General features: G+C 41.3%; 1 protein-coding gene across 1 annotated transcript in view; it reads right to left on the reverse strand.

Annotated features, from left to right (window-relative positions):
• SLC35F4 (solute carrier family 35 member F4) overlaps positions 1-17,922 on the reverse strand; it is a 269,518-nt gene that overhangs the window by 12,102 nt on the left and 239,494 nt on the right. Inside the window, exons 3-4 of the mRNA XM_047769505.1 lie at positions 13,752-14,049; positions 7,947-8,166 (exon numbers count right to left, since the gene is read on the reverse strand). Of these exons, the coding sequence (XP_047625461.1) occupies positions 7,947-8,166; positions 13,752-14,049 (518 nt within the window). The remainder of the gene's footprint in view (positions 1-7,946; positions 8,167-13,751; positions 14,050-17,922) is intronic.

A 17,922-nucleotide genomic window follows, 5' to 3' on the forward strand; every position in this document is an offset into this window, starting at 1 on the left:
GGACAAAGATTACATAATTTTATAGCAATTCAAAATTATAACCATGATGAGCCTCTTAAAGATCTCCATTACGTTGTTATATTCAAGGGCTTGCAAAAATATTAGCCTGGACCACTTTTATTGACATATCAATTACACCAGTGTCTCTTCGAATTGCATTCATGGAGAGAAGCATTTTTCACTTCAGGGGGCCAGACAATGCTGTTAAGTTCTAAAAGCATGAAAATCTGAATATTTGCAACGTTAGAAAGACTCCTCTCTGGGCTGAACCGTTATTTGCCGGTTAATAATTTATAGGTTATTTAGGTTTCCTGGTGGGGGGAAAGATAAGTTAAATTATTTTCTGTATTTCTATTTAAATTTCACAACTATCTGATAGAACAAGTCCTCTACTGCTGCCATATTTAAATTTTTTTTTGGTATGTTTCTTATCTACACAATTGGAACTAAGGGAAGGGAGGTCAGCTAATCTTGAAAATGCAGGGCAATGTTGGATGGAAGTCCATTGGAGTGGTTGTTCAGGTGATCCCAGAGTGGCTCTGCCTGGCATCACTGGTTAACCACAGAGTAAATACTCTTGAGATTTACAGAAAACAAGTAAACCTAGCACAGGCCCGAATCACATGCATTTTCTGAAATAATCAATCATGAAGGAAGGATTAATAGTCTCTCTTCTCAACAGAAAAACAAAACGATTCTTCTTGGGCTCAGGACCCCAGAAATGTGATGGTATGGAGCCAGGGCTTTAATACTGTGTCGGAAGGGCTCACATGTGCATCTCCATATGCTGACAACCTCAAACGTGCTTCTGAGCATGCTGGCATCCCTATGAGGGACTTTTGTGCTGAATAGGTGCCAGGCATGGTGCCACCTGTGTGGCTTCAGAAAAACATGGTTCTCCTCACAACCAATTCCAATTCCAGCTCCATAACCAACCAGAGGTCTACATAAGGTGGAAACCCACCATTACCGTTACTTGAATTGGATGTCGGTGGGAATGTTAGTAACCGCAGTGAGCATAAACCTTCCAATGCCTTATTGTTAACTTTCTAAATGTCTGGGTCCTCTTACAGCACAGTGCAGCCCCCTGAGGTGAGTACCCCGAGGAAGAGGATTGATTTAGCTCATTATCCTTGCATGCCACTTGAGTGACCTCACTGCCTGAGCCCACTCCCCTTCTTCTGCAGGCTCAGCCCCCTCTGAGAGCCTCCACCTCCATTGTCAGGACCATGAGGCTGTTTGAGCCTGTTCTTAAAACAGAGTTTTCACAGTGAACATTTGGTCATTTGGTGATCTCACTGAGTTACATACCACCCGTAGAGAGTTCAATGAGATCTGAAAGCTAGGTTTCTTTGCCCTCTCAAAGAATTGGTTTGTACAGATAAAGGCTTGAGAAACATCTGGCTTGTGGCTGTTTTTGTTTTATCATTTTTTTTTTTCCTCTTTTGACTCAGGGCTTCAAAACCCACAAGGTTCCAGCCCTTCTCTGAATCTCCAGGAGGGTTTACAAGCCTCGTCCCATTTCATTGTGTTTCCCATTTACAAATGATTTCCAGGACTATTATTCACACAACAATATTGGCACTTCTAGGGTTCAGGGTGTTGAAATGAACCTTTGATTGCTCCTCTTTCTAATTGTATCCCCAACTGCTTTCCTTAATTTGCCTTGTGGGTGGGGCATGGAGGAGCTTCCTTTGCTCACAGTGGACCTTGAATCTCAATTCTGCCTCTGTTCTGAAAGGTTCTGAAAGGGCCTCAAAACCACACTGCCAGCAGGGGCTGTACCCAAGTTCAAGACTCAAGGTCAGCAGCTGAAGGTGGGATATGCATTAAGAGCTTGGCCAATGAGACCTGCTGGTTCCCTCCTGGTTCCCTCTGAGTGTATTTAGACACCAGAGTCCATTTTCAAGGAACCATGGCTACATAGAATCCTTAAACTTGCCCATGTGGTACATGTAAGTTTCCAGAAAGAGCCATCTGTATTATTCAGAGCCAGTGGAACTGGACAAGAGTTGAAGTGTAAGAAATAAAAGAGGTGTGCAATCCACAGCTGTGCAGATACTTTGTGTGTTGGGGGGAGAGGGGGCGAGTCCCTGGGGCAGGTCTGAGTCTCAAACTAAGATTCCCATCCTCCCCCCTCCCGCCCCCAATGTCTGTTTTTATATAAATAAAATCCACTTAAAAATGATCCCAGGAGTTCCCGTTGTGGCGCAGTGGTAAACGAATCCGACTAGGAACCATGAGGTTGCGGGTTCGGTCCCTGCCCTTGCTCAGTGGGTTAACGATCCGGCGTTGCCGTGAGCTGTGGTGTAGGTTGCAGACGCGGCTCGGATCCCGCGTTGCTGTGGCTCTGGTGTAGGCCGGTGGCTACAGCTCCGATTCGACCCCTAGCTTGGGAACCTCCATATGCCGCGGGAGCGGCCCAAGAAATAGCAACAACAACAACAACAACAACAAATGATCCCAAAGGGAGACCAGGATGAAAAAAAGAAGAAATCACAGAAGGAAAGACTCAAGAGTGTTTGTGGAGGGTAGATAGACATTTTGCCTGCACCCTGTTGAAGGGGTTATGCATTCGTTATGGTATAAAATTGGAGAGGCTTTCCTACTCAGCTCTCCCCTCCCCATATTCAGGAATCAATCTGCTGCCCAGAGGGGGATGAAAGAGGCTTCTTCCCACCACCCATCCTCTGCTGCCTCCTCCAGAAAGCAGGAAGGTTCTGGACAGAGTCTTTTGCAAGGCACAGGAATGAATTCTTACTGCATTAATGTCAACCACAGGCAAGAGGGAAAGAAAAGATTGCTGTGACTCTTAGCCAGATATATGCTATTGACACAAATCAGTAGCAGCTCAGCTCCAGGATCTTGATTTCAAATGCCCTGGAGCCCAATTTGAATTCAGAGGGAGCAGTTTAAGCAACAAAAGATTCCCTTTAACTGACATATCCCAGTCATTTCTTGGCAGTTGGAGGAAACTCTCTAACAGAGCCATAGCTGGGAAAGCTGAGCACAGAGGGACGTAATTATACCTGGAAAATGGGTGGGTGCCTAGCTGAGGGGACACCAATTCACTTCCTAAACCTGCTAAGAAAGCTGGGGTCTTCTGAACCATTCACTGCTCACCAATTTTCTTCATGTGTTCAAGGAAATTTAAAAATGAAAAAAAATTCAATTAAAATTATAAAAAATAGGGGAGGGACAAGATCTGAAAGGAAGTGTTTTAATTTTTCAGCCTGACATTTACTTCTCATTGGAGTGAAATAGACACCAGCAACAGAGAAGAAAACCTGCAGTAGTGGCTCATTTTTTTTTTTTTTTGAGGAGAATCTTTTTTAAGGCGATTTCTTTGGTTCTGATGTATTTAAGAACTCTAGCGAAACAAGAAGGGATCATGGATGTGGGAAAACACCCATCTTCAAAGCTGCAATAGCAGGATTCTCACTTAGCAACATTCAATTAAAAAAAAACCTTTTAAACCAGTTTATTAATTCCCATGAGATGATCATATATTGGCTATAAACAACTACTCACACAAGAGTTTTTTTTTACATACCAAAGTTTTCCGGCAAACTGATTGAAAGGGGAATTTCTGCTGTGGTGCAGTGGGTTAAGAATCCAACTGTAGCAGCTTGGGTTGTTGTAAAGGTGCAGGTTCAATCCTCAGCCAAGGGCAATGGGTTAAAGGAATTGGTATAGGTCACAGTTGTGGCTTGGATTCATTCCCTGGCCTGGGAACTTCCAATATGCCATGGGTGTGACCATAAAAATTTAAAAAAAAATTGGTTGAAAGGGCTTCATAATAGAAAACTAAAGGTATAACAGATTATCTTTCCATTTGTAATCCAATCAGTATTCCAAGGTAACTAAGTTATTCAGAATATATAGTTTTTTTGGTGAGCATTGCTAATTCTGGCAAATTGGTGCTCTAGATAAACCTGTATTTACTGATATTATAATTTAAAGCACCCTTCATTCTGTTCATGGTGTTATTTTGACATCAAAAATATAAGTAGAGGAGGTCATATATTTCGTTTTAAGAGTGATCATTCTTAGGATCACACAAATGAGAAATGTAATTCAAAAACCATCTTTTTCTAAGTGACTGAAGACTTAGAATGAGTCCGAAATAGAAATTTTGATTTGATGACTGAAAGCAACCCTTTGACTATTTAAAAAAAGGGTAGTCCAAGCGTGACATCGCCTACAGGCTGCGTCTTAGATTATTTATGGATGAAGGCAATACAAGCTGTGTTTGTATTGTCATCATTCTACCTGCCCTCCTTTAATTTCTCCAATGGCCTAAGTATGTTCTTGGTATGTCTCAGAAGGAAAGGAATCGCTGATAGTGTCAAAAAGCAAAATGTTCTGGTGCTTCCTCTATTCCATGGCCTGATTATGGGCATTATTAAAATTACACCTTGACGTTCTCCTAGAACATGGCATTAAACTCTTCCTAGGGCTTCCCGATGAGAAGTGAAGCATCTCATGCCATTTAAAAAGAGAAATATCTGACTTCTCCTGGCATGCCCGATGCCATCAAGGCTAATCCTTTTGTTATCTATGATGTCTTAATTTCTGCATTTATGAACAAGAGCTTATTGGCTACTTCACAGTTTTTTCATCAGGTCTCATTCCTTACAGATGCTGTATTAGTCTTCTGAGGCTGTTGTAACAAATTACTGCAAACTTGGTGACTAAAAACAATAGAAATCTATTCTCTTACAGAGGCCAGGAGTTCAACATCAGGCAAGGCCGTGCTCCCCACAAGAGCTCTGGGAGAGAAAACGTTTCTGGCCTCTTCCAGGTTCTGGCGGCTGCCCAGCATTCCTGGGCTTGCGGCCACATCACTCCAGTCTCTTTCCCTCTGCAGTCACATTGCCTCCTTCTTTTCTGTGGGTCTTTCCTGTGTGTGTCTCCCATAAGGGCACCTGTCATTAGATTTCAGGCCCACCCAGATAATCCAGAATGATTGCAAAATCCTTATGTTAATTATGTTGGCAAGATCATTTTTCCAAGCAAGGTCACATTCACAGGTTCTGGGGTTGAAGAGGGGGACATATTATTGGGGGCCACCATTCAACCCACAATAGATGCCAGTTTTTAAATGGCAATGCTTTGGGGCTTCTCAGCAGGTTTCCTAAAACTAAATATAAGTTATACAACTGAGTTTTTTTCCCTTCAAAGTCCTCAAATAAACATTGAGCCTCTTCTGGTATGACTTCTTTCTTAAGTAAGTTCCAGGGTTAAATGCATTCATTCACGCTAATACAACTGATTTTCTAATTGGTAAATCTAATAGTGGATGTATTGACTTCCTTTGGGTATTCATGTGCCACTGAAAGATCAGAAAAGCCCCTGAATCTCATTTCTTTCCCTCTCTTCTGAAAAGGCTCTCCAAATTCTCATGGGGGATCCATGGTGGCAGTAGACAGAAAAGAGAAAGATCTTATAAGCATGAGTTCATTCACTACATCCTTAAATATGTATTGAGTCCCTACTTTGGCCCTTGTATTATTCTAGGTGTTAGAGGCAGAGCTGGCTTCATGGCCACGTGACCTGGACAGATGCTGGGCCGCAGGATTTGAAGGATCCCACCCTTCATTTGATGCTTTGTCTTTGCCATCATGAAATTATTGACAATTTTTTAAAGTAGGGGCCCTGCATTTTCTCTTTTCACCGGACCCTACAAATGATGTAGGCCAAACTAAATGGATCAGTGAGCAATGTAAAAAGGTGGACTTGTCAGGGTACCTTCGGTGGACAGCCAGTACCAGTGCTCCATGTGTAAAAATAGGATGCTAAGCCCTTTGGGTGTAAAATCCAACATTAGCTAGTGGAGAGTGAGTATGGGACCATATCTGGTATTGTCTAATAGCATCATGGACTGATTCAGAGTTTCTCTTGTCTTCTACCATAGCTTCTTACTGCTTGTTCATGTCACGCGTTAGCCCTGAATTTCTGAGTAGCATCTCCCAAGATATAGCTGGCATTGGCTAATTGCTAATTGGCTATTAAGGAAAATGTTTTTAGGGAATGGCTACCATAAACTCTCTCTATATAATACAGACATGAATGTCAGCATTTAGAGGGGCAAGGACCCTGGAATTATTGCAACAAGAGCAATATATATATTTTTGTCTTTTTGTCTCCACGGCATATGGAGGTTCCCAGGCTAAGGATCGAATTGGAGCTTTAACTGCCAGCCTACACCACAACCACAGCAATACCAGATCTGAGCTGCATCTGCGACCTACACCACAGCTCACAGGGGCAATGCTGGATCCTTAACCCACTGAGCAAGACCAGGGATCGAACCAGTGTCCTCATGGATACTAGTCTTGTTCGTTAGCCACTGAGCCACAACAGAAACTCCCCAGAGCAGTATTCTGATAGCAAAATATGTTTCAGATCCAATCTTGGGCATCTCTTTCAGAGAACAATAATTGTGTGATGTTTATCCTCTGGAAAAAGGCTATTCATTTGGACCTCCTTCTAAGGAATTGTTTACTCAATGTTTTCATCATAGTGGCTTGTCAGATTATATGAATGAGATCTAGCTCGTTAAATCTGAATGGTTTTCAATCGATCTAACATAGTACAATCTAATATACAAATTTTTTTTTTTTTACTTTTAAATCCATGTTACTTCTGAAAGGAGTAAAAACTCAGAACTGAAGTGGTTGGTGGAAGTTTAATGCAGTTCAATTAAGATTTGTACCCAAGGGAGTTCCCTTCATGGCTCAGCGGTTAATGAACCTGACTAGGATCCATGAGGATGTGGGTTTGATCCCTGGCCTCACTCATTGGGTTAAGGATCCAGCTTTGCCCTGAGCTGTGGTGTAGGCTGGTGGCTGTGGCGTAGGCTGGCAGCTGTAGCTCTGATTTGACCCCTAGCCTGGGAACTTCCTTATGCCATGGGTACAGCCCTAAAAAAAGAGAGAGAAAAAGAAAAAAAAAGATTTGTACCCAAAAGTACAAGTTGTTGATTTTAGTCCCATTTCCAGATTAGCCACACTAGATCTATAGCTACTTTTAACAGCATTGTGCCATTATTAGTGACATTAATTCCTGTCTGGTAATCTTACCTACGTATACCAATATTAATCAAGTCCATCTCTGGGTTGAAAGAAATTGTGAGGGAGTTGTCCCAAAATTTATTGTTTGGAAAGAATAAAAAGCAAATCATGGTGAGTTCCCTGGTGGTCTAATGGTTAGGACTTGGTGCTTTCACTGCTGCCGCCTGCCATATTCACACTGCTGCTCACCACAGCCAAAAAAAAAAAAAAAAGAAAAAAAAGAAAGAAAAAGAAAACAGCAAATCATAGTGGCTAATTAGTGGCTAATTTTCTCAGCCCCTTCTTTCCTGAGGACAGAAGGAATTGATCACACCTTTAATCTAAAAAAAGAATTTAGGAGTTCCCGTCGTGGCGCAGTGGTTAACGAATCCGACTAGGAACCATGAGGTTGCAGGTTCGGTCCCTGCCCTTGCTCAGTGGGTTAACGATCCGGCGTTGCCATGAGCTGTGGTGTAGGTTGCAGACGCGGCTCGGATCCCACGTTGCTGTGGCTCTGGCGTAGGCCAGTGGCTACAGCTCCGATTCGACCCCTAGCCTGGGAACCTCCATATGCCGCGGGAGCGGCCCAAGAAATAGCAAAAAGACAAAAAATAAATAAATAAATAAAAATAAAAAATAAAAAAAGAATTTAATTTCCCTATCTGATTGCCTCCTGTTGAAATCAGCTGACTGCCCCATGGAAACAATCTTTTTATCCTCCCATGATGTTGTAACTGTCTGCGAGTCCTAATGCATCTTCAAATTCCAATTTGTACTCAGAACCAATGGGAAAAGTTTTACAGAAACTCCACAAAACAAAAAGCAGCTCTCCCAATGCCAAGGATTTACGATTAAATGCGGCTTCACGCATTGAATCAAGCGTGCCATTACCCTCACTCCCATGAACCTGTCTTTCAGCACGATCCACGACAGCAAGAAGACAAAGGCTTTGTTACAACAGAACAGAGCAGAGACATCTGTGGCCGTCAGCTTCTTTAAAGCCAGTAAATACAGGTAATTAGTCAAAGTCCATAGAATAGAAAAGGGAGCAGTTCTTTTAAGAAAGAGCTTCAATGTCAGACCATCTTCACCAAAAATTCGGCTGCATTCCCTAGGGAAGAAAGAGAGGTTAAGAGTCAGGTATTAACTTGACCACATCTTGTGTTGACTAAGCCTTGACAGCCATTTTTAGGCAAGAGCACAAACCCTCAAGACTTCTACTGTTCATCTGTGGAAATGACCCAACCCAGTTTTGCCACCTACAGGCCATGAACACAAAGGGTTCTGTGCAAGAGCCCACATGGCCCCAGGTACAGAGCTCAGCCTTCCTACCCATTCTCTTGAGATTCCTGGAGTAGCCATTTTGCTGTCGATGAACATTCTCAGAAAGCCTGGAGAAATCCAGAAATGAGTGGTTGCTGGAATTACTAGCTATTCAGTGATTCTTTGCCAACGGAGAAATGTATCAGGATCAAGATGGCTGCCACTGTTTGAATAGGCTACAGAGCACAATAGGCTGCAGTCTCATATATGTCAAGTCATGCACAGCTTGGGACTTTTCATTCCTAAAATATTATGCCTCTTTCTAGTACATCTGCCCAACTGACTCATTTCTTTTTCCTCTAGCATTTAAAAAAATTTGTATTGGGGTATCGTTGATTTACAGTATTTTGTTAGTTTCAGGGGTACAGCAAAGTGATTCAATTATACATATATCTGTTCCTTTTCAGATTTTCCCATATAAGTTATTACACAGTATTGAATCAATTTCCCTGTCCTCTAGCTATTTTTTCTTTTTCTTTTTTTTTTTTTTTGGCTTTTGATGGCCGTACCCACAGCATATGGAGGTTCCCAGACTAGGGGCTGAGTTGTAGCTGTAGCCACTGGCCTACACCACAGCAACACCAGATCCGGGCCATGTCTTCGACCTACGCCACACACAGCTCATGGCAATGCTGGATCCTCAACCCATTGAGTGAGCCAGGGATCAAACCTGCGTCCTTATGGATGCTAGTCAGATTCGTATCCACTGAGCCATGATGGGAACTCTGTTTTCTTTTTCATTTTCTTTTTTTTAAAGTTGCTTCTGTGATAATCTCCAAATGGTAAAATAGATTAATAAAACTGAGATTGTATTTAAACAAGTGAGATTCAAACACTTGGCCATTCTGGAGGAATTGTCTGAGTTCATTGTATAAAAATAGTCATTTCAGTTAAATCTTTGATTTGCTTGGTTTCTGACTAAATCAATTATTGAGTCCATTGGCCTGTTTTGATCAAAATGTTGAAGGTAATGAAAGTGATAGAATAACAGTGCCGGAGTTCCCGTCGTGGCGCAGTGGTTAACGAATCCGACTAGGAACCATGAGGTTGCGGGTTCGGTCCCTGCCCTTGCTCAGTGGGTTAACGATCCGGCGTTGCTGTGAGCTGTGGTGTAGGTTGCAGACGTGGCTCGATCCCGCATTGCTGTGGCTCTGGCATAGGCCGGTGGCTATAGCTCCGATTCAACCCCTAGCCTGGGAACCTCCATATGCCGAGGGAGCGGCCCAAGAAATAGCAACAACAACAAAAAAGACAAAAAAAAAAAGAATAACAGTGCCTTTTTGATTATAGATTAAACCAGGCTTGCCACCGGGAAAATTCAGCTTTATTTCTTTCACTCAGTTGTTCATGAACATTCAAGCTTTTACTGGGCAACTATCTTGTGCCAGGCATTGTATTTTCAAGAGTAGGATAAAGATCCTTTTCAAAGCAACAATTGACTCATATTTGCATGTTTATATGTTTATAAATCTATTTGAATGGCTCTAGATAGTACTAGTTTCTGGTTTCTCTTCCAGCTTTTTCCACAAAGAAACAACTGTGCCTCAAAGCATTGCAAATCTAAGTAATCTCCAGCCACTGTCTGCCTCTCATGCAAGAAGCCATTTACCCCACAGGAGAACCACAATGGGGAGAGCCTGACAAAGTGGTGACGCTCCAGGCACAGGCCTTCAATATCAAGGAAACATTGCTTCCAAGCAGCTGAAACTGCAAGGAGTTGCAGGCCAGCAATTCTGGGAAGGTTAAACATGCATTTTGAACAAGTAGACACTCATTGCAGCTTTACTGTTCATGTAGGAGATGACCAATATGGAAGGATTTTTGTAAGATGAAAATGGGATTTCTCAAAGCTAAAGTTTAACTTGAAGGAGACAAAACTTCAAGGAAGACAAAATAAGCCAGAGGCAAAACCTTTTGCAAAGTAAAGAGAAATCACATGTGCTCCCACACATAGGAAAAGGGACAGCCTCTGTTTTGTTTGTTTGTTTTGTGGAAGTATAGGCAGTTCACAGTATAATAAATGGACAGTCTTTCTAAAGTGCTATCACTGAGATACACAGGATCAGAAACACACACTGAGCAAGCGCAGTTTTCATAGTGTCTGTGTACAAGTTTTGTATTCAGTGCTTATGTAGGGATTTGCTCCATGAGGATGTCTGCCAGGGAGAGCTGGAGTGGGGAGTCATGGGCTTATTCTGATATGTGCCACCACTCAATGCCCTTTAAAATACACAGTTATTGGAGTTCCCGTCGTGGCGTAGTGGTTAACGAATCCGACTAGGAACCATGAGGTTGCGGGTTCGGTCCCTGCCCTTGCTCAGTGGGTTAACGATCCGGCGTTGCCGTGAGCTGTGGTGTAGGTTGCAGACGTGGCTTGGATCCCGCATTGCTGTGGCTCTGGTGTAGGCCAATGGCTACAGCTCCGATTGGACCCCTAGCCTGGGAACCTCCATATGCCGAGGGAGCGGCCCAAGAAATAGCAACAACAACAACAACAAAAAGACAAAAGACAAAAGACAAAAGACAAAAAAAAATACACAGTTATTAAGAGCCACAACAGATCCATTTCTGATTAAAGGATTTCTTATCAATGGCTCTAGCCAGAGCCCACCATCATACTGAGTGGAGTGTTCTCAAACACAGACTTTGGACTCTGCCCTGTGGGAAGCCTTCCAGGCACATGGGTGGGGAGAGCCACCCCCTCCCCGCCAAAGGTTGCTGGCTCATCCTAGCCCCCTGGTGTTGGCTTCCTCCTGTTGTACCTTTTCCCCTTTTACTCTCACTGCCAACCTTTTCCCCACTTGTCACTGCTGTTACTAGAATTAAAAATGCTCTCCATTCAAATGCTAGTTCACCTCTTGCTGTTTAAGCAGTAAGCGCTAGGAAATGCAAACATTTTTAAAAAATGAAATTCTATGGAGAAGCAAATAATGTGTCTCCTTGGGGTGATGAGATCAGAATTGCTAGACAAGAGGCATTGACAGGAAACAACTTAGAAAGCAGCTTAGAAGTTGTGAGGCACTAGGACTGTAACTGTGCTCATCATGGTTCCAGCAGCTACTGGTGACTGAGCCCTTTCTTGATGACAGATGGCATCATAAGCGTGTTTCACAGGTTCCTGACATATGGCGAATATATCTTCAGTATATATATCTTTGGCTTTCTAGTTTTTTCTTCCTTAAGAAAATACCCTTGTCAAAAGAGTGGTATAAAATTTTTTTCTTCTTAAATTTCAAATTCACCTGAGGCAATTGAATTCTCTTGATAGTATATAAGTGAAATGATTGAAATATCAAAGACTACTGCCAAACGAAAAATCCTTACCACCTAGATTTGATACTTCAATGAAAATTCCTTTGATGTTAGGGACAAGAAAAAAATTGGAAAGGCTTTTGAACCATTCATGAGAAAAGGAGAAAACCGAGGGTCTGGCGCTATGGGACAGATTTTGTTTCCAGTCTTACCGCTACCTCAGTTTTCCCCCTGTTCTGCCAGGAGAGCTGTAGGGGGTGCTGTCCTGGCAGATGGTGTTAATGAGTCTACAGGGGAAAAAAGACAAAAAAGATCTCAGACTTTACTGGCAATGTTTACCTCTCATGTGGAGGGGGCCGCTGGAGAATATTCCCTTCAAAGACCATATTTTCTGCTTGGCAATAAAAGCTCTCTGAGTCAGTTTCCAAAATGGTCCACTTCACTCTAGGCACTAACAGGTGGAGTGTCTTGTCAAGGCACAGTTTTGCCGAAATTCAGAGTCAGTTCAACGTGAGAGATGTGGTGCCAGTGAGACTCATTCCCCAAACAACATTCCTGTCAGCAGGAGCCTCTCATTGTAAATAAGTTCTCTTAAGTAAAACTGGCTTGACTTGGTTTGAGGTGTTCTGAGGTATTACTTCCCATAATAATTTTGCTGTTTTTATCAGCATTTGTGTCTAAATATGCTAAACATGTGTTTGAGTAGAACTCACACAGTCTGGGGAAACAGAGGTATTTTCAAACAGGGGGAATTTTATTCTGGTAATCGTATCCCCTGCAATCATTTGTTATATACTATCATTAAAATATTATGCCCCAAGATCATGTTTGTTTTAATGGGAATAAATAGAAAGTACTTTTAGCAGTCACAAACGGGTATGAAGCATTTTTCTTTCCTCCAAACCAGAAAAAAAAATTTTTGAATTGGTTTTTGTTTCTTTAAGGGGAGCTGAATTTTCCTAGACACACATGGAAAATCAGCTCACACTTCAGTATTCCCAGGCACTTCCAAGCTGGTGACAGAAAATAGAAGCTGAAGATAAACCCTTCACGGTGTCTTAAGTTTTTAAGAACATTTTTACAATGCACCAATTATAATAGTCATTCCTACCTTTCATTAAGTTACGGGCAAGACAGAAAGGTTATTTTGGTTTCTGTAAGACACGTTTATTGTCATTCTGCCAAGACGCAATAAGTTGGTGTAGAAAACCTGTCACTCGTCTACTGTTATCCACTGAGGGTCAGGACTACTGTTTTCTTTTGGTGATCAGAGTGACTGTCCTGGGAATTATTCATTAGTTCTGGCTTTTCTTTTCAAGAAGCTGTCTGTTGGCAAAGAAACTTTGACCCCACTGCTACTTTTGCCTTCTGGGAGAGCTGTGCAAAGCTGGATGACATGGCTCTGCCAGCTTCCTGATCTCCCCAAGATGGGGCTGCAGAAGCCAGGTTTGGCTCAGAGCAACCACTAGGAGCTATGGCACTATCAAGTTCATGGCCAGCAAACCAACAGACAAGGCTTTTTCTGTGCTCTGAGCCAGCAAAGAACAACATCTTTTAAACCACCCCAAGGCCAAACTTCCCTTTGCTTGAGACCAAGTCACTTCATCTGCTGTAATACCACTGTGTCCAGAATATTGGGCAAATGTTTCTGTAATAATCTTATTAATATAATTTTTGTTTGTTTGTTTTTTTACCCTGGGCTTGAGACACTGGATTGTTCTTTTAGAACATGACTTTCACAGATAAACAGATCTGGATTAAAATCTGGGTTCCTTTATAAGTTTATGACCTTGGATAAAGTGAGGAAAATTGACACCACCTTAAGAGGTGGCTGTTACCACCTTTTAAATAATATAAAATATACAAAATTAAATAAGACAAGATATTCAAAAGCACCAGCACAGTGCCTGGCATGTTGTAGATACTTAATAACTTTTTTTTTTTTTTTTAGTGTGGGGGAGGTGCTGATTCTGCTTCCTCCTGTTCGTGTGTTCATTACCAACATTAGATCCTGCCTCTCCGTACTTCCCAACTCAACTCATATTCCAAAGAGATGAAATGATGCATGAAATTATTTCAAACCATCTCCTATTGGCCATTTCACATGAAAATGAAACCTACCTAAATTTTTTCATCGGAGATTGCTTTTCTTGAGCAGTGGCCAGGTGACCAGAATAATAGACTGGGAAAAACATAATATTCCAGTTTGTTGAGAACCAAGTCATGAAAAATGGACAGTAGAAGTTCTTATAAGTGATTTTTACAATCTGCGTGGTTCCAACCCAGGATGACGACACTGACAAGATGATCAAAAGTCCCCAGACAGCCTTCAGAACCATGGACGTGCAGGATAGGCAGCGAGCCTTGATTCTGTTTTCTTGGCTGCTGTTCTCAGGATGAGCCTGTGTTCCATCATCCCCTGAAAATAGGAAAGGAATACAAATGTGTGGAAATCAAGTTATAAAACAGTAAACAAAGAGGCAGACAGTAGAATCACCAGTGGTTTTTGTTTTGTTTTGTTTTGTTTTTTTCCTACCATCATCTGAAGAGACAGATAACTCTGGTTCGTTTTCTCTCTGGAATCTCTGCTCTGTAAGATACAGTGTGTATCTGGACCCCTATCCAGGCCATGACAATGCTCATGAACTTGGTGGGTGCTCTACTGATCTCTGCTCTATCCTACCCACTTCCTTTTGAGAGCATTACACATTTCTGCTCCAAAGGCTTTGCCCTTGGCCACATGACTGGCTTTGTCTATTCAGATGTGAACCAGGGTCGTATTACCTCTCTGGCTCCTCCTTTCTGACCTTGGCATGGAAAATCCCAAATAGGGCCTGCTCTTTCAGACTAAGTGGGAGAATGAGCAGAACCTGGCCAAAGCAGCGCTATATCCGCGCTGGCATGAAAAGCAGACAAGAAATAAGTATTTGTTGTTTTAGTCCCCTGTTTTGTTTTTTAAAAAACTGCAGCAAAGATGACTATTCAGTTGAAAAGGATGTGTCCCCAAAACAGAGCAAGTCTGGACTACACAAAACTATTTTCCACCTCAGAACAAATTACTAGTTACTGTATTTCTGGGAGCATCATGAGTTCTGCTTCATATTTTTACATTTACTAAGGAAATCTAATAGCATTTTTTTTTTCACATGAAAATTGTCAAAGCTCTCTGAAAGTGATAAACACCTCTCCCTGATAGAGAAAGCAAGTTCCACACAGTGAATTTATGTACATAGCAGGAAGTTAAAGGGGTCCAGTGGTCATCCTCAGGCCCCAGTAGAATCCTGGGGGAAGGGAGCAAAATTGGCTGCAAGATTCTGCTGTGTCTCCAGGCACCTCCTTCAAGCACACAGTTTATCCTGTGCTGAAGAGCGTGGTGCAGCCCACAAGGTTGCAAGCAATAGTGGATGGTTTCTACCTTTACCTGTCCAGGCTTCCTGATATAATTATTTGGGGAAAGGGGTAGCAATCCTTGACAGTGAATTCTTCAATGGAGAACATAAACCAAGTAAGGATGACACAAGCAATTACTAGAGGACTTTCAAGTCTTATAAGCAGAATTATCAGGGCCTAGGCCTTCAGAAGATGAAAACTGGTATTTTATTAGTTTATTTATTAAGAAAAGTCCTATGGAGACTACTAGGAATGTGTTAGTCAGGTCCCAGGGGTTCAGTGAAAGTCTTGAGCTCCTAATCTAGAGGAAGGCCAGAAAACACATCGAATTCAGTGTGATAATGGCCAAGTATGGCAGATGCAAGGCTGTATGGAGACAGAGGAGAAGCACTTGTTGAGGTGAGATGAGAAATGATCAGGAGAAACTTCAGTGATGTAGTGACACTGAGATGAGTCTGGAAGTATGAGTTAGCTATCTCCTTGGCTGTGTACAGACTATACCTGCTCTTTTTTGGAAAAAATTACTTCATTGAAATATAATTGATTTACAATATTGTGTTAGTTCCTGCTGTATAGCAAAGTGATTCAGTTATGTATATTCTTTTTCATATTCTTTTCTATTATGGTTTATCAGGATAGTGCTACACACCAGGACCATGTTGTTTATCCATTCCATATATAATAATTTGCATCTGCTAATCCCAAATTCCCAGTCCATCATTCCCCCACTTCCCTTCTCCCTGGCAGCTACAAGCCTATTCTCTATGTCTGTGAGTCTATATCTGTGAGATAAGTTCATTTGTGTCATATTTTATATTCCACATATAAGTGATATCATATTGTATTTGTCTTTCTGACTTACTTCACTTAATATGATTTCTAGGTCCATCCATGTTGCTGCGAATGGCATTATTTCATTCTTTTTTATGGCTGAGTAGTGTCCCATCTTTTTTATCCATTACTCTGTGGATGGACACTTAGACTGTTTAAATGTCTTGGCTACTGTAAATAGTGCTGCTGTGCACATTGGTGTGCATGCACGTATCTTTTCCAATTATGGTTTTCTCCGGATATGTACCCAGGAGTAGGAGCATATGGCAACTCTATTTTTTAGTTTTTTAAGGAACCTCCAGATTATTTCCATAGTGGTTGTACCAATTTACATTCCCACCAACAGTGCAGGAAGGTTCCCGTTACTTCACACCCTCTCCAGCATTTGTTATTTGTAGACTTTTTAATGATGGCCATTCTGACAAGTGTGAGGCAGTTCCTCACTGTAGTTTTGATTTGCATTTCTCTAATTAGCAATGATGAGCATCTTTTCATATGCCTGTTGGCTGTCTGTAGACTCTACCTGCTTTTGATAGCAGTTCTTCAAATTCCCTCTATGATCATGTGACTTATACAGAGAGTAGAGGGAAAAATGAATAAGAGGGTATAAGAAACTCTTGTATTGGGAGGCTGGGAAGGGAACACAAGCCTACACAATTAAGTAGGTTTTACCACCCCCATTTTACAGATGAAAAAAAACTGAACCTTACATTAAAGGTTGTTCAAGGTTGAACCCAGGTCAGTATGACTCCAGGGTTCAAACATTTTATCCTGAATACTCATTCTGTCTAGGTTTCAGGTTTGAGCTCTCTGTTTAAGCACTGGTAACTTCAGAAATGGTTTGGAGAAAAAGTTTTTGTTTTTCCTGGCAGGAATGGCAGTCTTGCATTAGGCTTAAGAGAAGTGACATTAAGAGAAAAGTGTACTCTACTAGACTTTGGATCACATTGTTCTCAGAGACTATCTCATAAAAGAAATGATTCTATGAAGATTTTAAGTGTCCTCTTGGGTTCTTATCTGCCTTCACCTTCACCTTCTTTCAAGATTGCCTCTGTACTATCATCATACCATGGAGAGTATGTTTGATGACACCAAAAGCACCTAAATCCCTCCATAATATTTACTGTTCTCTCTTCTGCTACTAGATCTGATTGCTGACAGTTCTTTAATTTTACCATCTACAGATACCATAGAAAGACTGGCTCTCCAGAGGTCTTCTATTTTTCTGACCATTTTATTTTTTTCTGAACATTTTAAACATGATTTTCTATAGTCCTGCTTAGATTTAGAGTTTTAGGTTTCATTAAAATTGATTTCCCAGGAGTTCCATCCATTTCTATGAACCTTGATTGGAGTCCTACAAATTGATGGTAGAGGCCACTGGAATATGGAAAAAGAGTAAAAGTCCTAGCCCTGCTATTGGAGAACTCTAAGTACATGTTTAGTTCCAGTCTTGGCTTCTCTGTCAAACAGTGATAATATCTATCTCATGGGATTTCTTCCAAGGTTAAGTACCACAGCATTCATGAAAGCATGGTGAGCTGCTCTTCAGATTTTTCGCCTTTTCTCTTTTCTTTTTGGTGCCTAGGAATGTCCCCCAAGTGCCTTCTGAATCCTTCCAGAAAGGGTAAATTATGTCCCATGTAGTCTTTAGTGGAACATCTTTGAGATTTGTAGTCTACATGTGATAAATAGGGTAAGTCTTTATTAACTGTATTTAATTAACCAGAACATTCTGTCCTGCAGATAACTGGGATAATAAGAATATTACTGCAAATTATTAAAGCCAATTAAAACTTTCTGAAGATTCAAGATGTCATTTTCTCCACTTAAAAAAGTTTAGCTTTGGGATCTATAGTTGCTAAAACTCCATTTAAAAATAGTGTTTTTTTTTTTAAATGTATTTTCTCACATGAAAACCTCTTCTTAAACTAGTAGGACCCTAGAAGAGGCTTTTAACATCTCCTCTCTACTTTATCTGTGTCCTCTGAGTTACCATTCCTCTTCTTTTTATTTTTTAAAGCTAATGTTCTCAAAGTTACTAGGTTTTGGTTTGGGGTTTTTTTGTTTT

This window comes from Phacochoerus africanus, chromosome 2, assembly GCF_016906955.1.
Source record: "Phacochoerus africanus isolate WHEZ1 chromosome 2, ROS_Pafr_v1, whole genome shotgun sequence".
Lineage (NCBI taxonomy): Eukaryota > Metazoa > Chordata > Mammalia > Artiodactyla > Suidae > Phacochoerus > Phacochoerus africanus.